Raw genomic sequence first — 20,768 nt, forward strand, 5'->3', positions numbered from 1 at the left:
TCACATTTTCCTTCTTCATCCTTCTCCTATGCCCATGTCTTATTAAACTTAAGATGTCATTGTAGATATATCATTTCAGGTACCATTAAGAAAAAAAAAATCTTAACAAACTGTCACAATCCTTTCTTATCACTTAGAATTTTTTAAAAGATTTTATTATTTATTCATGAGAAACACAGAGAGGCAGTGACATAGGCAGAGGGAGAAGCAGCTCCCCGCAGGGAGTCTGATGCAGAACTCTATCCCAGGACCCTGGGATCATGCCCTGAGCCAAAGACAGACACTCAACCTCTGAGCCACCCAGGCATCTCTCACTTAGAATTTTTATTTTATATGATTTTCAAGCCCTTTTCAACTTAAGATGCAGATTTCTTCATGTATTTTTATGTGAAATAAAAAGATTAAAGTTAAAGTAATCCTAAAATGTCTTTACATTCAGAGCTAGACTCAAACCCAGCTCATTGTGGAGGCATTCATAACTCTAACCCCACTCAAAACTTCCCATTGCCCACAGAACCCTATGTGGTGTTCTGTCACATTTGCTCTCTTTTTCAGAATAAATTCTTATGAACCATGCTGTAAGACTCCTCTTTGATATTGCTTGGCACAGCTTTCCACAAAGAGTTGGGGTGATGCCCTTCTGAGAAATTAGAGCAAAATTAAAAAAAAAAGGAATAGGCACCAAAGTGCCTATTTTGATGGCTTACTGAACAAATCTAGTTTGATCATTGGATGTACAAAAATTTTCCTTATATTATAGTCCTTATCCTCCCCCTCCAACATCAACCTATGAAATCCACAGCCTGTTGGATTTCATTCCCAACTGATGCTCAATTGGTGTAGCTTAGATATTTGTGTGGAAATTTACTAATGTGACTCCCCTTCCATCTAATGGGGAAAAAGTTTTGTTCCTATGGTAACTTTCAGACCAGTGCATACTTACTATACTTCTAAAATATGCAGCCCATCCTTATGGGAATACACATCATCTTGAAAAACTTTTTTCACCCCTTCAATAAGCATTGATTTTTTAAAATTTTCACCTGATTTCTGAATAAAATAAGGCTTTGTTTGTAAGAATTGTTAAGGAAGAGCTTCAGGAAATATGAACCATGGATGAGCCTGACCCCTGGCAGCTGTCATGAAAGAGCAGAGACACAGTCCTCAAGTGATTTCTGGGAACACATGACCAGTCAGTCCATCGCTGTATTTCTCCCAGACTCTTTCTATTTTCCATGCATCATCATGTTTGCTGTATTTGAGATGTTGCTAAGCAAAACGATATAAAAGAGTGTTTTTTTTTCCTAAGGCAATTAAGTTTAGCAAATGCTACTCTAAAATGATGCAGAAGTTCCTTAGAAAAATTTTAGAACTCCTTGGGTAGTGATCTAAGAATGCTCATGATAAGAAAGGATAAATGTAAATAATGAACTAAAATGTCATTCCACAGGATAAAATTTATCAGTTCCAAGGACTTTGTAACTATTGACATCACTTAAGCCACAGTTTTGAAAAATGTTCTCTGAATTTTGCAAACAAAAGGCCCTCCTGATCTTTTTCTTCAAATTCATTGGCCTCTATGAATTTTTCCCTTTAAAAATTATATACTGCAACCTTACTTTAGCAAAAAAAAAAAGAAAGAAATAAAGAGAAGAAAATACCAAAATTACAACTTAAGCATTTGTTAGAAAAGTTTGCACTGTGGTCTCCTTTTCATCTTATCTTTCTTTTGTCAAGTTTTCTTCAGAGCTCACTCTCAGAACGAGAGATCTATGGATTCTATAGTTCTGTGATAAACTTTTAGAAGAGGAGTTATAAAGCATGTTCATAGTATCTCAAGCACATAATCCTCATCCTCAGCAAACATGTCCTCTATAGAGTTTAAAATGGTGAATCTTCATGACTAAAGGGGAGGAATGAGCTTACCTAAGGGTTGGCAGCATCCATCTTGCTACTTATATAAAGAAGCCAAAATGCAATGGGTTGGGAGAGTAAAGAGTGAGCGATTACACTTTTGGGTCTCCAAAGGTAGCACTATCTGTGTGCAGGTCAACCCAGAGTAAGATACAGGGTTTCTAGATGATACTATGGGTTTCCAAACAATCTGCCTGTCCTCCTTAACATGCTGCAGTGTCTGAGATTCCACCATCAAGTCTCATCAGGTCCTTTGGAATTAGATTATCCAAATAGGTAGAAGGGCCCCAATTGAAGGAGTCAAAAGGCACATAAGGAAATAGGAGCAGCATAAGGGGCTGAAAAGAAGCCACGGGCATAGAGTGATGCTGTTCAAGGCAGGTCTAGGGGGCAGGACCGTGGGAGGAGCTTGGAGAGCAAAGGATATTATGAAGGACATTAGCTGCTTGAGGACTGAAGGAGTGTGGGCATCTTTAAAAGGAGATTGCTGAAAGACCTAGAAGGTTTTCCTGCTTGCTAAATTTGCCTTGCAAGATAGCAAATTTGTGCAGTCTTGTACCTCATGGGAGGAGGACCTCTACGTGGCTAGGCTTCCACTTTGTTTGCCTTGTTCGTCTGGCCTGGATGAAGATTGTTGTCAGAGAACAAGGAAACAGAATTCTCTTTCCTCTTGGGCCTGGGAAAACCCCACTCCCTGTATGGGGATCAGAAGGAAGAAGGAATGGTACAGTATAAGATCTTACTTGCCAATAGGCTTTTAAAAAGTCTACCAGGTGATGACATTTTCCACCAACATTTTCCACTCTTTTGGTGTCCCAATGATGATTTTGCTGATAACCAGAAATACTAGAAGCCTAGTTTATGGAACTCTGTTAATATCTTTTTTTAAAAATTATGCATTGCTTTACTACTTCTTTTTATCTTTAGGATGACTAATTTCATCCAGTCTTGGGTGTGTTAAGCCAAAATTATTTGGTCAAAATTAAATATACATATGTATGTATATGTATAAATATACTAAATAATTATATTTTTTACACACCTATGTACATAGAGGTGTCACTACTATCCAAGTAAGGACATAAAGAAAGGTCAGGATCACAGTGAGACTGCTGGAAAGTCTCTTGAAGAATTTTTATTCAAGGATCTAAATACTGAATTACCCAAAAAGTAACACAGTGAGAAATACTAGGGTTTTACTGAATGAGAAAAAAAATACAATCCGTGATTTTTTCCTACCCTACCTCAGTGGTGAGTATTCAGCTCATTTGGAAGGATATTCTCATTTGTAAGATCCAAAGCCTTTCATCATTTCTGAGCATGACGTCCATTAAAGGCAGGCCAGGTGGTGCCAGCTGCACTTGCTGAAAGAAATCACACGGTTTCATTATGTAGAGTAATGACAGAAGAATGGGTAGTTCAGACCAGCTGGATCCATCTCTGCCACGTTCTCAGTGTGTGTGGGCATACATACACACATGCTCGCACATACACATACTCCAGAAAAAAAAGACTCAGAAGTTCTGAATTTCTGGAGGCAGAAATTCCTGGTGCCTGTGGAATCTGGTATCTTCTGGTCTGGTATGATGAGCAAAGCAGTGGCTCTTGCTCATCGTGGAGACTAAATCTGCTCATTAAATTAAGTAAAAACTAACTAAATTATTATATGACTTATAACATAAGCCATGCATAGCCAATAACATGAGACACAGCTATTGCCACATTTTCTTCTCTGTTACAGTAATAATATCAAATATATACAGTAGTTATAGAGTCTGTATTGTTCTAATTGCTTAACTTAAACTCACTGACTCCTCATAATAATCTTCTGGTGTAAGGATGATTACCACCTTCCTTTACCAATAGGGAAACTGAGGCACGATTAGTTAGGTTATTGTTCAAGATCCCGCCATTAATGGTTGGTACTGGAAGTGTTGATCGAACAGTGTGGGTGTCCATAAATAAAGGCATATATTCGGGCACCTGAAGTACATCTTACAAAGATTTCAATTCATCTCTAGCATCCTTTGTGTACCATATTCCATTCACTTCAAGCCTATCTGTGTGGAGTGACACATTCTAACAGAAAGAGGGAGATTGCATAATGGAAAAGGCGTCCGGGAACCAGGTTGGCAGCATAGGCTGCTCAGTTGACCCTGGAAAGTGACTCAGAGGAAGGTGTTTCTGGTGTCCAGAAAAAGCCTTATGGCACTGAGAGGAAGGATGAAAGGAAACCAGTGAGTGTTATGGTCCCCGAGAGTGTAGGCATTGCTTTCAAATTTAGTAAGAAAGTTGCACATACCAAATATAATGGGGTCTCTCCTTTATTAGCCACATTAGTATTAAGGCCTTTTCATATACTTCATTTAAAACGTTTTTTTCTTTTGAATACAGTTGACACACAACATTATATTAGTTGCAGGTATACAACATAGTGATTCAACTATTCTATACATGATGCTGTGCTCACCACAAGTGTGTAACACCATACAGTGTTATTACAATATCACTGACTACATTACCTATGTTTGTACATATTTCATTTTTCTTCTCCAATTACAAGGGTGACATAAATGCCTATATGGGAAATTCTGTAAAAGTCATGTTCAAGTTTCTTTTTCTATTTTCCAGACCTACCTGGAGGTTTTATTTCATACTCCTTTTGGAGAGTGTTTGAAATTTATTCTTCTGGAGGAAGACTAAATCTGAATATATTCTGTAAACCCTTCATCTGAAGTTCAGATCACTGGAAGATCAGTCATCTTCCAAGTTATATAGTCCCCATTAAATGCAAGAAATGAGACTATGTTTCGGGGGGTTGTGTGGTTGCAGAATTAGTTTCATTATTTTGTATTTGATGTACTCATATATAAAGCCATTAAGTGCAGCAAATTTATGGGCTTGTGGCCTGCCAGTGGCCATGTAGCTCATTAGTGAATGAGGAAGGAGATTAAATCAGTAATGTTCCAGAAGAAAACCCAAAATATAAAAGGTAGGGGGCAGTAGTAAAATTAAAACTTAGTGAGATGGGTCTGAGTACCCCTCAGTGAAAGTATCCTGACAATACACCAGGCACACTCTACAAGGAATCCTTGCTGGTCTGGATGACTTGCAATATTCCTCCTGCCCCAGCTCTAGGAGGTTATTAATTCATTTCACAGAAAACTAAATTTTTTATATGCATAGACATCTAAGCATTTGGACATTTAATGAAACCATTTCAAATAATAAGAAATTAAAATACAGCCCTGTAATTTTTTTGAAGCATGTGAACTTGGTTTTCTAAAAACCCAAGAGATTGTGATGAGCTTTCCGTAGTGCTGGGGCTCAGAATTGGGGCTGAGCAAGTAGGCAAGGGCTGTGGTTCCTGAGGCCTGGTCATGTCCAAGGAACAGACATGGTAGAGAGAAAGGAAAGGGAGGGAGGAAAATTAAAATAACATGAATGATGGTGATCATGATGCTAAAGTAATCATCACACCAATCACATCAGTTAATCATGGAAGTTCTCATTTTTTACAAGAGGAACTGAGTCTCAGGCTCTTGAACCCCAGGGTCACTTAAATTGGCAGAAGCAGGACACAGATTTCAGAGCTATGACTCTTAATTCTCCTGATTGCCTGTGAGATCAGGTGGGCTCACCTATGCAGTGGCTTGCTCAGCCCAGTATGCACAGCTCTCTATAAAAGACAGGTCTAAAAAGGGAAGATCACTTCCGAATTCTGCTGTAAGCCTCATGAATTTAAAATGTCAGTACTTTGGGGGGTGCCTGGGTGGCTCAGTCGGGTAATCATCTGCCTTCAGCTCAGGTCATGATCCCAGGGTCCTGGGATGGAGCCCCTTGTTGGGTCCCCTGCTCAGTGGGGAATCTGCTTCTCTGTCTGCTCCTCCCTCTGCCCGTTTTCTCTTTCTCTCTCCCTCTCTCTCTCCCTCTCTCGCTCTCTTTCTCTGTCAAATAATTAAACGAAATCTTAAAAAAAACCCCAAAATATCAGTACTTTGGGCAGTCTAAAGTATATTGCACATCAGCCTCCTCCAGACTCACCTTTCTTTATATTAAATGGAAAGAATATTAATGAACCTTAGAGGTCTATTAAATATTATAAACTCAATTCCCTATTTTGATGGACCAGGAGAAAATGAAAAATGATTGAGTCATTAAGAAAAAGACAGTGTAAAAAAATAATAAAATAAATAAAATAAAAATAAAAAAAGAAAAACACAGTGTAGAAGTCAAGTTTGGTTTTGCTTTGTGACCCGAACTTTGTTTTGTTTCTCTATGTTTGAAACATAGTGTTTTAATTATGTTTGGTTGTATTTCTCTATTCCAGGAAGCATGAAAAAAAGAAAACCTTCCTTCAGACTTTTCTAGTATTATTCCATAGCCAAGAGGACTATTACTGTTTATGGGTCTATTGGCTATTGGCTAAAGTTTCCTTTACCTAAGAGTTGTCACTCTAGGACAGTGATTCTTAACTGGAAATGACTTTGCCCCCAGTCCCTAGGAGGGATATTTGTTAATCTCTAGAGACTTTTATTTTTTTTAATTGAGAGCATGTGCTCACACTTGGGGTGGGGTAGGAGAAGAGGGGCAGAGGAAGAGAGAAAGATCTCAAGCAGCTATGCCCAGCTCCCTATGTGGAGCTTAATCTCATGACCTGAGCTGAAATCAAGAGTCCAGCCTTTAACCAACTGAGCCACCCAGGCATCCTTGGAGATATTTTTTTTTTTTAATTTTTATTCATTTTATGATAGTCACAGAGAGAGAGAGAGAGAGGCAGAGACACAGGCAGAGGGAGAAGCAGGCTGCATGCACCGGGAGCCCGACGTGGGATTCGATCCCGGGTCTCCAGGATCGCGCCCTGGGCCAAAGGCAGGCGCCAAACCACTGCGCCACCCAGGGATCCCCTTGGAGATATTTTTAATTACCACAGCTGGCACTACTACTTTGTGTGGGTAAAACTCAGGGGTGCTGCTAAACATCCTGCAATGCACATGACAGCCCTAACAAAGACTGATTCAGCCCCAAATGTCAGTATTGTTCATGCTGAGAAACCCTGATCCAAGACCAGGTAAAATGCATATGAATTTACCCACCTGGGCGCCACTTTTTAGGCCTTCAAACCTAAAGAATCTCAGGATAGTGGAGTTGCCTAGAGCTTTTCGACAGGTGGAGAGGGAACATCTTTCCCACATTCCCTGATAATTTTCCAAGTTCATCGAATGGGCTTAGGTAATTACTTCTACCATCTCCTTTCTCTGTTTTTCTCATTACATAAAAGTAAACTGGCTTTTGAGAATTGCCGCTAGTCTGTTGTACATCGTTTTTCATAGCTTGATTTTAAATCCAGAGTTTCCTTACTTTTTTTTTTTAATAAAGAGCAGAAAATGTGTAAGATTTGGAAAAAAACTTTTCTAAAATATCCAATCTCTCTAAGAAGAAGAGAAATCATTGGAAATCTATGTTTTAGGTTTTCTGGATTCACACAAAGGGGCTCCTGAATAACCACACAAGTGACAACCTCAGTAACCATCCTCAATATTTATCATTTTTAAAGGTCTGCTACTTTAGGGGCGTCTGCATGGCTCAGATGGTTAGGCGACTGCCTTTGGCTCAGGTCATGATCTCTAGGTCCTGGGATCAAGCCCATGTTGGGCTCCCAGCTCAGTTAGGAGTCTGCTTCTCCCTCTGCCTCTCCTCCTGTTTGTGCTCTCTGTCTCTGTCTCTCTCTCAAATTAATAAATAAAAAATCTAAAAAAAAAAAAAAGTCTGCTACCTTAAATAGTGCACTCTAGTTGATTAGATAACTGAACCCAAGAAATGTACCCAAAGCAAGAACTTAGAAACACAAGTGAGCCTTAAGACTTAGGGATTTAATTTATTCATGAGAGACATAGAGAGAAAGGCAGAGACATAGGCCGAGGTAGAAGTAGGCACCCTGTGGGAGAGCCTGATGCAGGACTTGGTCACAGAACCCTGGAATCACACCCTGAGCCAAAGGCAAATGCTCAGCCACTGAGCCAGTCAGGCGTCCCAGTCTTAAGACTTAGAAAAAAAAGGGCAGCCCCGGTGGCGCAGCGGTTTAGCGCTGCCTGCAGCCCAGGGCGTGATCTGGAGACCCTGGATCGAGTCCCATGTCAGGCTCTCTGAATGGAGCCTGCTTCTCCCTCTGCCTGTGTCTCTGCCTCTCTCTCTCTCTCTCACTCTCTCTCTGCGTCTCTATGAATAAATAAATAAAATCTTAAAAAAAAAAAGTCTTAGAAAAAAAATGTTGAAAAAGAAGGCCAAAAAGTCCTGGGTAAAAAAAAAAAAAAAAAAAAAGTCGTAACATAAAAGGTAATATGACATGACTATCAAGGTGAAAAGGTAATGAGTACAAAGTCCAGGTATGGCATTCATAATTTTGAAGGCTGTCTATATCACTTAAGCTTTGGCAAAATCCTCAGACCCACAGAGAAGGCTGAGTCACCCATCTCTCATTCCTTTATTCTCTGCAAAGGTGACCTGGGTGTATATTCTGTGGCTAAGTGTGTAGAACATGCTGAGGAAATCTGAGCACAAAAGGCCACTAGGGTCAATTGTAGGATGAGAAAGAATTTATTTCTCAGGTAAGCATTTGGCCTTTACCATACAAACTAGATTTTTCTAGTCTCCAATTCCTTTGAATGGCCTTAATTTAAAGACACATTAAAAGCTTTCATTTCTTTGACTTTTTGGGTTGTTTGCCATTTGTGTGTCTGGTATGAACCAAAGAGAATCTGAAGGTTATTTCTCAAGCTAAGAACGAAGTCAGATAATGTCAATGTTGGCCTGAGCTTTGAGTGCAAGAGGCTCATGACCATTTGGCTGAGCTAAGAAATAGTGGAATATCTGAGGCAAAGTGAGAGCTATAGCTCTGACCACAGTAACCGATTAGCATCTAACATGGCCTACAGAAACAGAAAGCTATTTTGCCAAAGCACCCCTTCTGCATAAAGGGACAACTTTTTGCTATAATATTTTCCCAATTGTACCTTACAGAGACACTGAGAAAAATGTTAAATTATTATAATTTTTAAAAAAATATTTATTTATTCATGAGAGACACAGACTAAGAGAAAGAGGCAGAGACATAGGCAGAGGCAGAAGCAGGCTCCACGCAGGGAGCCTGATGTGAGACTCGATCCTGGATCCTGGGATCATGACCTGAGCTGAAGGCAGGCACCCAACCACTGAGCCACCCAGATGTCCCTAAATTATTATAATTTTTTTAATTAAATAGGTTCCACACCCAACATGGGGCTTGAACTCATGACCCTGAGATCAAGAGTCCTGTGCTCTACTGACTGAGCCAGTCAGGTATCCCTAAGTGATTTCTAAATTTGGTCCATTTATACTTATTCTTTAGATATAAACTATAAATATTGAGATTATTGATGTATTTATATTTGACATAAGCTTATTTGAAGTATATTAATACATTGGGAAGTTAACTTTTATTGTTGTCCTTCCTATTCCAAACATTAAAAGCATAAATCAAATTAATGTTTTACTTTCTAATGTAAAATTTAAAAACATAAAAATAGATGTCTTAATTCAAAGTCCATCATTATTTGTACTATTTAAATAGACTCTTTTCCTGTAGATTTTTTTTTGCTTTATACACACACACACACTTTTATAATTTCAAGGAAAATATGATCACTTACATGAGAACACTTTTATAGGTTATAGGTTTACTGATTCAAAACTCCTCAATGGATCCGTTTATTAATGCAGAAATGCCAACTGGCCAGAAATTCCATTTAAAATTATTCTATTGTAGCCGGTGGCTCAGTCAGTTGTGCATCTGACTCTTGGTTTCGGCTCAGGTTGTGATCCTAGGGTTGTGAGATTGAGCCCCATGTCCAAGTCTGCTTTGTCCCTGTCTCTCTCCTGCTCCTCCTCCCCCCTTCCAGGGTGGGTTCTCTCTCTCTCAAACAAATGAATAAAAATTTTAAAAAGCAAGAAAATTATTCTATTTTGATAATAGATTAAATGTGCTGGGTGCTCCTGACTACAATACTCTGAGTACATTATTTTATCTACACCTCACAACAACCTCAACAACTTTAAGAAGTAGGAACTGACATTATCTTCATTAACAGATGCAGAAATTAAGGCAAAGAAGTTAAAAAAAACTTGCCCAAGGTCAGGCAGTAGGTGGTGAAGCCTGATTTTAAAGCCGTTTGCCTGACTTGGAGCCAAACCCCTGAAACAGAGCACCATAAAGTTTTCATTAGTCTAGGTACTACTTTATGGACTTCGGCAATAAAAGCACATTATTATAAAGTCATCTTTAGTTAAGAATTAAGCACAAATTCAAACTGACTTTTCTTCAAGTTCCAATTACGAAGCTTTTAACATATGTTAACTAATACCTTTTTCCTCAAACTTTAAATTGTTTTTGCAGTAAAATTTTATTCAATTTCATTTAAAAATTGTATAAAATTTACTATAATTTTTCCATCCAAGAGAGCCACTAATATTGTAAGCTACGTTTAGCAATATATATCAAGAGCCTTAAAATATTTATACTCCCTTATTTAGGAATTCCATTTCTGGATAATTTATCCTCCATAAATGGTTAAAATGCATGTAAGTGTTTTATTACAAACAGATTTATTTATATGTAATTATGAAATCAAAATTTGGAAGTACTGAAAATACGTGGAGAGAGGCTAAATAAATAATGGCATTGCCATTTCAAGTGACATTTGTACAGAGTTTAGTAGACCATGGAAAATACTTGTGTTATATGTTTATTTTGCTTAGAGTGTGAGACAGAGAAGTATAGAAATGCAGAGCAAACATTTAGTCACAACTATGTGAGACACTTTCGAGAGTCACAAAATTGGGAGACCTCAGAACATGTTTAAAATGCCTTCATACTTTACTTCTGTTTTTCTCAAATGTTCTGATTTAAAATTATTGGCACATACTAAATTTAAAATGGAAAAATACACTCAAATTCTCTTTTTAAAAAAGTTACAGGACAGCAAGATGGTGGATGAGGAGGTCCCTTGTTCATATTCCTTCATAGCAACAATTATTTGGCAGACATCCTAGAGGAAGAATGCCTTTGTGAAAGCTCTGGATCCAGGCAGGAGATTGTGAAACCCTGATGGAGCCCAAGACTTAAGAAGGCCATTTGGAGAAAGCAAGCCCATACCCACATGGTAGACTCAACACCTGTGTTTCTGGCTACAGACCCAGAAGTGGCCCTGGGCTCCTATGGACTTGCTACAGCCCTGTTTGGCATTGGCCCTATGGTAGGAGTCACACCCACTCTCTGGGAATCGGGTTTGATTTGCCATGAATCCTACAGGTACAGCTGAGGTGATGAGTAAAGAGATTCCTAGTTAGAAAAGACAAAGAACTCAGTCCCTTCAAGTACGAACCACAGGACTATTACTGTGTGTGCTGCAATAGATGTCCATTGTCCTGGATATGATAGAGACCTCCTGGGAAATACCAGGAACCCATCATGCCCACACCCTATATGCCAGCTGGTTTACCTCAATATTCTCTAAGCGGGAAGCGTCTACAAACGGTTGCCTTTGAAAGCCACCATACCATCATTGAGAGACCAAAGGGAATTGATGCAATGAGATGGCTTTCATCTTTCTTGCTACTCAGAAGGTTGCTCTTATTCACAAGCTGGGGGGAAGGAGAAAGTACGAATGGGGGTAGGAATAAGTTCCTTATCTTCTAGGACTGTGCAAAGTTTCATGTCAACTTGAAGGACTGAACAGAGATGGAGAAAGGCCTCATGTCCAGGTAAGTTCTTAGTGCATATATTTTCTAAAGATTTTTTTTTTTTTTATTGAGAGAGAGAGCACATAAGTGAGGGGAGAGGCAGAAGGAGAGGGAGAAGCAGACTCCCCGCTGAGCAGGGATACACCGCCCCACCCCCCCACCTCGACCTGGGGTTCCATCCCAGGACCCTGGGATCATGACCTGAGCCAAAGGTAGACGCTTAATTAACTGAACCACCCAGGTGCCCATTAGTGCATATTTTTAAAAAGAAAAACATACCAATACATAGTAGGAAATGTTATATTTAAAGATTTAGTTCTTTCAGTGTATTTTTGAGACCACGTAAAACTTCTTACTGGGAGATAGTATTAAAGTTATAAATTAAAATATTTACCATAGTGTAACTTTTAAAACCTTTTATAAAACACCCCCTGCGAAGGTTGCCATGGTCAACAAAGTTAGGGAAACGCTCCATTTTGCTACAATCTTCTTGAATATTGACAGTGTGTGTTGGCATATTATAAGCTCCTAGAAGCCCCACAAGACAGAAGTGTGTTGAACTTTGTTTATCTCATTGTTTGTCCAACCTAATGAATCACAATGTCATCTTTTTCAAATCTAAAGGAAAGTGACACAAAGCACACCTTGGGAAAGGTTGCTCTAGGTCCCCCAGTGTCCAATCCCTTTTTCTTTCTTAGTATCCTCCCTCATATGAAACAACTCCAGACCTCAAGCCACGTCTCCCCAACCTCTTTCCCAAGCACCCCCTATTTTCATATCGAGAATGCAGCCCAGACACTGGCGTACCAGAAGTAGCAGTTCCTGGGGTATTGCCAATGAGGACAGCACATCTATGCTTATCTGAAGAGAATCTATGTACAGCTAAGAAAATAAGCAGCTCAGTTCCCATTCTATTTGGTCTTTACTCTCCCCACACCAGCCAAAGTTTAAGGAGATCTCCTTGGGTTTTTTGTTTTTGTTTTTGTTTTTTAACTGAACATCTTTCCATTAGAAGCTCAGTGCTGGCTGAGGCATCAATTAATTTTGCATAAACTGCCATGACACTGTTAGATGCTAATCCGTTCATTCATAACCACAAGGTATTGTGTTAGGGTCATGGACATGACTTGTGCCTCCAGCCCTGTGGATTTATTTAGTGCTCAGACTCTAGTTCCTGCAGCTGTGTCCTTTCAATGACTGCTTTATGGTGGCCAAGAGAGTTGAGGTCGGCTGCCAGGACTCTGAGATCTGCAGGAACACATGGACACATTATTCTTCTACTCTGAAGCTATCCAATTCCTGTTCCGGTCAGATGGGGAGATAGTGAGAGAATATCTCTGAAACAGCCCAGCACTTAGTGTTGATGATATTACTTAGGCCTGACATTAGTGCAAAAAACAGGCTTAAGTCTACCCATAGTGTGTTCTTCAGTGGAAGGTTAATTACTAATGAAAGTGTAATAATACAAAACATATTTCTGAACGTAGCTCCTGGCTTTATTTGTAAGAACTACCATGGAGCCATTATTTCCTTTATTCTAAGACTACACATTGGACCCAGTCTGCTTCAAACAAGAAGCCATGAAAGAGGGCTTACTATGCTAATTGAATACTAATGAGGCTTTTGGTTAAGTTGTTTTGTGTTGCATTTTTTTGCAACTATATTTCTTCTGTTCTTAGGTACAAGGGACAAAATACCTCAAAGGTAGCAAGATTCTCACTTCCCCTGAATATTTGGAAGAAAGTTTCTTGCCACTTTTTCTTCTGTACTTGTAACATTTGTAAAGGGTTTTGTTCAGCCCTAAGGAAAAGCAAAATATCATCACCATTATTACTGGCCTTTGTCCACAGTGGATTTCATCCAGATTCTAACCAGTGACTCTGTGACTAACAATCTGAGTCACTAAGTTTCATATGTTTATGTATTTCAACACAATTCCCAGGCTGAGAGGTTTTTTTTTTTTTTTAAATTTATTTTCATGTTTCAGAGCTCAGAAAAAATAAATGCCTTTCTGTTATTTTGAATCCAGTATTACAGTGACAGACTTTGGGCAACCCAGTTGCATGGACTGAATTGCTCCTTCAGTAACAGATTAGTATTGGCAAAAGTTTAAAAACTACCAAAGTGTCATTAAACCAGTATGTGTTTTTGGGATAAAAGTCGTTTAGCCTGCTGGAGATTTCAGGTAAATATAAATATTTGTGATTTTACCATGGTAGTGGCACAAGATAATCCCAGAATTTAAAATGCAGGGAATATCAGGGCATCTGGGTGGCTCAGTCAGTTAAATGATTGACTCTTGATTTCAGCTCAGGTTATGAGCTTGGGGTCCTGGGATTGGAGCCCTGAGAACCCCGCATTGGGCTCTCCACTCAGAGGGCAGTTGGCTTAAGGATTCTTGCAATCCCTCTGCCCCTCCCCCTGCTCTCCTGTGGACACACACACACACACACACACACACGCGTGCGCTCTCTGTCTCTCCCCCTCTCTCTAAAATAAATAAATCGTTAAAAAAATAAAATAAGATGCAGGGAATCTACAACTAAAAGGTAATATAGAGAATGACAGAAAAACTCAAGTATATTTATTGGTTATTAATTTAGCAAAGATGTACTTCTACAACTCCTTCAGAGAAATATCAGAAAATGGGCATTCTGAGCTAAAATATCCCTTTTTTTGTGTGGAAATTTCCATTGTTTTAATATTTTTCTCATATTCCTTATCAGTTCTCATACCAGCCCCAACTTGTCCCTAGATTATAAGTGTTCCTGATTGATCACATCACACCCATCTTAGAAAGGCAATTACCCTGTCATTTTCAGATCAACTAACTTTACAAGCATTTACTCATATATTTTCATGGTATCTCAGATTAATAAAACACCTTACAGTTCATAGGACTTTTCTAGGGATTCTCCTGCCTGTTATGTTAATCTTGTCATTATATGCAATAGAACAGCAATGTATTGCCCTCTCTTATAGACGAGAAAATTGTGGCATATTATATTGATGTAATTGGCTTAGCCTCATTGGCTAAGACCATACGGATTGTTCCTAAAAAAAATAAAAAAAAAAAATCAGAATTCTTGTGGAAAGCTATTCCACTAGACACATAACAGAAATTTGAGATTTAAAAAGAATTTTGCCTCTAAGTTCTCATAATGCAAGAAGAAGAATTAAGCCTGGCCAGATAAGCTGTTATTCTTGGATATTGGTCATTGTAATTACCATTTGTGATATCAAGTATTACATCGTATTACATTAATGCTGTCCAAAGAATAATTAGATCACACAAAATGTTATCAAAATATGACAAGATAACAAATTTACTTTTAAAAATGATTTGTTGGGCACCCCGGGTGGCTCAGCGGTTTAGCGCTGCCTTCAGCCCAGGGCATGATCCTGGAGACCCTGGATTGAGACCCATGTCGGGCTCCCTGCATGGAGCCTGCTTCTCCCTCTGCCTGTGTCTCTGCCTCTCTTTCTCTCTGTGTCTCTCATGAATGAATAAATAAAATCTTTATTAAAAAAAATAAATAAATAAAAATGATTTGTTTAAAAAAACAAGTATATTTAAAAACTAAAACATCCAACTAGTTGGTGTCAACTTTTGTATTGCTAGTATAATTTCTATCAACTTCTTCATGAAAAATGTATTGATCAATTATATTTGAAATTTCATCCTTTTCTTCTCTAGTTCCTTTCACTCCTAAGGTCTTCAAGTCAATGCACTAAATTCTAGAGTACTTGAGATTTGCAGCACCCAAGTGTGGGAACCACTAACCACAGGTGGCCACTGAAAACTTTAAATGTGGCCACTTCAAACTGAGACGTCGTATAACCACAAAACACACCAGCTTTCAATGATCTTTTTTTTGAAAAAAGTGAATAAACATCTCAATCTCAATAAATGTTGAGAAACTTTTGCTATACTGGTTTCAATAAAATGAATTATTAAAATTAAAAAAAGATTGTTCATCATTCTGTGGTCTTCTTAGGATGTCCTGTACAGGATGTTCTTGAGCATACATTCACGATTCCTGTTGTCATTCAAGCATGTTATATTTTTTTTTCATTGTGATCCCATTTGGTTTTAAATCAATGGCTTTTATAAGGAGAGATTTTTTTTAAAGATTTTATTTATTCATGAGAGGCACAGAGAGAGAGGCAGAGACATAGGCAGAAGGAGAAACAGGCTCCCTGCAGGAACCCGGAATCATGACCTGAGCCAAAAGTAGACAGACGCTCACCCACTGAGCCACCCAGGTGTCCCTATAAGGAGAGTTTTAGCCACGGTTTCTCTCCTACCTTCCACAGTGCCTGGGCTGGGCCCAGAGCTGTTCCTTTTTGGTTTCTGTTTAGCAGCTACGTCTGTAATTTATTTTGAGACCCATTGCCCCTAATCTGACCCATACACCCACATTGAGCCTCTTATGGGTAAGTTTGATTTTGCAGCAATAAGAGATAAAGTAAAGAGGTAAATAAGAGGTAAAGCATGGTTCGAGAACCACAAGCATTTGGCTCATCTGAGAGCCTTAGTTGTGTGGATTTCCATGTCTCACCCCCATGCTTTTGGCTTCTCCACATTACCTGCCTGGTAGGGGGCTGGCCTGAGGCTGCTTTAACCAGCTCCACCAGCCAGTGTGGTGAAACCCAAAGCCTGATCACACCACAATGATAGTACTTCTCAGTTCCTGGAAGTTTTAGTGACCAGTGGTTGTGAAAATACTTCTGGGCTTGGTCTTTGGCAACGCCAATAGGAGGTAAACTGTCACATTTGGGAAAAGAGGTGAGAGGCAGATTATACACGTGGCCCTGAAAAGGACCTCTGACTAGTATGAGGAAACGACATCACCCAGGCAGAAGGGTGGGTCGGCAAGCAAGGTGCCCAGTGTTGGCGACTCACGCGCTGTCTCCCTTCCTCTGCGTTGGCATCTGGGGGAAGCCTAATAACAAACAGTGTGAGCACGGCCACGTCTGAATGACTAATAATTTTCCAACCTAGCGCGACATTAACTGATTGATGACTATTTTCCCCTCAAACCAAGCAAAATCAGCATTCCTCTCCCTGCCGTGTGCCAGAACCCAGACATGAACAAAATAGCCTTTTGGAGAGAGAGGCCTAAGTCGGAGAACTGTGTTCAGAAGCTCGGGGGTTGGGATCCCTGGGTGGCTCAGCGGTTTGGCGCCTGCCTTTGGCCCAGGGCGCGATCCTGGGGTTGCGGGATCGAGTCCCGCGTCGGGCTCCCGGTGCATGGAACCTGCTTCTCCCTCTGCCTGTGCCTCTGCCTCTCTCTCTGTGTGTGTCTATCATAAATAAATAAATCTTAAAAAAAAAAAAAAGAAGCTCGGAGCTTCAAACCCAAAAGCGGGGCTGCAAAGAATGGGGCGGGTCAGCAGACACCGGGGGATGAATCTCCGTGCCAGGGGAGCGGGCCCTTGAGGGATGGACAAAGAACCCGCGCATCGGTTGGGGGCAGGCTGGGATTAGGGGTTCAATTAACAAAAGATTCATAAAAGCAGCTTTCGAATCTGAGAGCAGCGATTGCTTTAAACTGCAACCCGAAACCATTCCAGTCGGACCATATGGTCTCACAAAAGTGGTAAAGTAGATAATCTGTAAAAATGTCCACCACCCCCCCCCCACCCCCCCTTGCAGGGAAGGCCGGGCCCCTGTTTCGCATTCCAGATCCTCAAGTGCGGGCTTGGGCCTGGGCCGGGGTCAAAGCAATCACGGGGCTCTTTCACACTCCCGGCTTGGAGGTTTCGAGGATTTAAAACCAAAAAAACAAAACAAAACAAAAAAAAAACGTACAACAAAATCACGGTCGGGTAGTTTGGTCTACAGCCATAGTTCGAGAACATCCCACATCGTGCGTGGACTCTCGGAGCGCAGGAAAATCGGCAGGAAGGCTTCGGAGACCCTGCTCGCCTGAGAGCGGGGACCACGGCCTTGGGAGGCGGCGGCCCGGGCCGCCTTCCCACGGGAGAATAACATCGCAGCCGCGCGCCGCCGGGGAGCAGGCGGGGGGCCCGGGGCTCCGGCCGCCAGGGGCGCGCCCAGGGCCTGTGCTCAGGCGGAGCCTCCGCGCGCGGCCCCGCAGCTTCGCCCGCGCCCCGGGGAGCCGCCGGGAGGGCGGCCGGGGGCGGGGGCCGGGGGGGGCCGGGGGGGCTGGGAGGGGGCCGGGAGGGGGGTCCGGGAGGGGGGTCGGGGGGGCCGGGCGGGGGGCGGGCGGGGCGCCGCCGCAGCGAGCCGCGGGAGCCAGGCCTGGGGTCGGCGGCGCGCGGGCCCCGGCACCATCCCCCTCCAGCCCCCTCCCGCGCCCGCTTCCCTTCCCGCTTTCCCCGGGAGAAACATGGCCGGGAGCAGCGAGGAGGCGCCAGACTACGGGCGCGGCGTCGTGGTAAATGCGGACTCCCGGCTTCGGGGCTGAGTCGGGCGCCCCCGCGCCCTCCCCTCCCCTCCCCTCCCCTCCCCTCCCCTCCCCTCCCTTCTTGGCACCCTCCTTTTAGATTAGATGCCTGAAATGCACTCGCGGGAAAGGCGAGCGGGCCGCGGCTTTGTCCCCGTCCCCGCGCGGACGGCTTCCGCGCTCCCCTCCCCGCGACACCTGACAGCCGTCGCCCCGGGTGCTCAGCGCCCCCCCGTCCCTCCCCCCGACCCGGGCCTCCGAGACCCCGGCGCTAAGGCTGCGCGCGCCGGCTCCGCTCCCGGGGTGACTCCCCGCGCGCCGCCCCCCCCCCCCCTGCGGGCCTCCCCCCGGGCTTCCTCCGGACCCCTCCAGCGCCGGCCTCAAGTTTTGTTTCCCAAAAGGATGCTGAGGGCTCTTGAGGCCGGCCAGGAAAGAAAGTAGCTCCCATGGCCCGAGTTGGCGCTTTGAAACCTGGGCTGGGGCTCCGGGGTCTCGGCGTGAGCTCCACACGCCCCTGGAGCGTCGGCATCCTTGTCAGCGAAAGGGAGACACAGCAGGCTTGACCCGAGGAGCGATGAGCGAGCGAATTGGAGAGCTTGTCTGTATAGTGCCCATGTAGTAGCGTGTCTGGATGGGAGGATGTGGGACGATGGATTCCCAGACCAGAGCCTCTTTATCCCTGGGAGCCCCTCAAAGAGTCAGCCAGAGGGTATCCATCTGTCAGTGCCCTGGAATCAAATCCCATCTTGCCCTGTGGCCACTGGCCTCAGCTCCGGGCTCCTGTCCAGAATAGTTTCTGCAGAAGGTGGTGGTTATTAACAGAGGTGAGGGTGGAGAGTGGGGCGAACTTGCTGCATTAACAATCCTTTTTATCAGAGATCTGTGGTATTCACTAATAAACTGTCTAATTATGTGCATGGATTGCTGGAGTAAGGAGCTTGGGGAAGGAAACACCGCACCCTCAGACAGAAGGAGTCAGGTTGAAAGGTGTTGCTCAGTTCGTAATTTATCAGCAGGACCTTTTCATCGTAAAGGACCAGGAATTCATTTATTTATTCATTCCACACCTGTTGTCAGTCCTGCGGGGTTCCAGGTGGTGTTCTGGGCTCTGTGGATCCAGCAGGGACCCGGATAAAGCTCTGTCTTCATCGGGCTTACATTCTAGAAAAAGGGACATAGGCAAGCAACTAAAGAAGAAGATTTCACATAGTGACCTGTGCAAGGAAAAGAAAAGGGGGAATGAGATATGGAGTGATTGAAGGAGGGCTGGGGAGCACTGCCTGTGCTCAGGTGGTCAGGATGTCCTCTTGACAGTAATATTTGAGCCCTGACCTGAAGGGCGAGTAGGAGGTAACCATGTGAAGAAGAGAAACCGGGCATACCGATTGCAAAAAAAATCATTGTATCCTGAGAAGAAATCCTCACACCCAATTTATGCTTTAAAAAAAAAAAAAAATCACTCCAGTTGCAATGGAGAGAACAGTCAGGCCCAAGGGGGTGTGTGTGGGGTTGGGGGGAGGAATGAAAATATACAAAGGGAAATAAGTTTAATTCTGGACAAATTGAGTCTGCAAGGTACACAGGTCAAGATGCACTCACTGTAGGCAATTTGAAATTCATATTTGCAATTGAGGAGGGTGATTGGATAGACTTGGAAATCTTCAGAAAATAGACAAATATTTGATGCTTGGTATGGATAAGGATACCCATAAAAATGAGGGGAAAATTATAAGTTTATGGATAGAAACCTGGAAATCCCCAAATGTAAGAGGCAGCGTGTCCAGCAGAATCCCGATAAAGAGACCAATATTGAAGAGCCTAGTCGGAGAGGACAGACAGGGTAGTAGGTGTCTAGGGAACAGGGTTTTGTGGAGAGGTGAGAGGGGCCATTAAAAGTGTCAGATGCTCCAGAAAGAGCAAGCAGGACTAAGGTGGAAAAAGAGTCCATTGTATTCAACAATCTCAAAACCATTAGCAGTGAGAATCATTCAAACAATCATCCCATCAGTAGAATGGCTACAATATAGGCTATCCTTTAATTAGATATACCCTTAGAAAGGAATTAGGTAAATTGATATGACTAATAAGATAGGCAGATCGTTAAAGTCTAAAAAGCAACTGATGGAACAGTACAAATAGCCCAACCTATTAGTGTCAGAAGAAGCTCTCTGGGAAGCAAGGTAATTTTGTGAGAAAGATGATGTGAAGCAGTGTGAGGACCTCATGAGAGGATGGAAATAATGTGTCATGGGGAGAACCCCTGCGTTTTTGCTACTTTCTCCAGTAGAGCTGGGCATAATTAGATGAATTCAAATTGGATGCACGTTGGGAAGGCAGATTCAGAGTGAGTTCGAAGCCCATGGCATCTAGGGTAGAGAGGAAAGGCGGAGCTCAGGAAGGAAGCTTTCCAGGGAAAATAGAGAGCCCTCCAGGACGGTTGCAAAAAACAAAAGGGAAGATCTGGTACCGGTGAAAAAGGGGGCAGGTAGTGATAGCGAGCATGTATTGAGCACTTACTGTGTGTTTTTGCTGTGTTATTCATTTACTCCTTGCAAATCTGTGAGGTAGGAGGAATCGAATGATCTCCATTTTACAGAGGAGGAAACAGACCCTTAATGATTAAGAAAGTCACCAAGGTCACATAACTAGCAAACGACAGAAGCA

At 42.3% G+C, this 20,768-nt stretch overlaps 1 protein-coding gene and 1 long non-coding RNA gene across 5 annotated transcripts in view; one reads left to right on the forward strand and one right to left on the reverse strand.

The window, feature by feature from the left end:
- Positions 1-20,768, reverse strand: part of LOC112670307 (uncharacterized) — an 83,941-nt gene that overhangs the window by 11,422 nt on the left and 51,751 nt on the right. The window contains exons 1-2 of one of the 2 annotated variants that reach the window (XR_004814074.2): positions 18,576-18,713; positions 3,159-3,278 (exon numbers count right to left, since the gene is read on the reverse strand). This is a non-coding gene — a long non-coding RNA (uncharacterized LOC112670307). Of the gene's footprint in view, positions 1-3,158; positions 3,279-18,575; positions 18,714-20,768 lie in introns of those variants that run through there. The other variant, XR_004814073.2, reaches the window with a different exon arrangement.
- Positions 17,937-20,768, forward strand: part of PRTFDC1 (phosphoribosyl transferase domain containing 1) — a 93,665-nt gene continuing 90,833 nt past the window's right edge. For 2 of the 3 annotated variants that reach the window (XM_025463924.3, XM_025463925.3), the window contains exon 1: positions 17,937-18,095. In XM_025463924.3, the coding sequence (XP_025319709.1) occupies positions 18,048-18,095 (48 nt within the window). In that variant the 5' untranslated portion in view covers positions 17,937-18,047. Of the gene's footprint in view, positions 18,096-18,797; positions 18,929-20,768 lie in introns of those variants that run through there. The other variant, XM_035713904.2, reaches the window with a different exon arrangement.

The sequence above is a fragment of the Canis lupus genome, chromosome 2 (genome assembly GCF_003254725.2).
Source record: "Canis lupus dingo isolate Sandy chromosome 2, ASM325472v2, whole genome shotgun sequence".
NCBI lineage: Eukaryota > Metazoa > Chordata > Mammalia > Carnivora > Canidae > Canis > Canis lupus.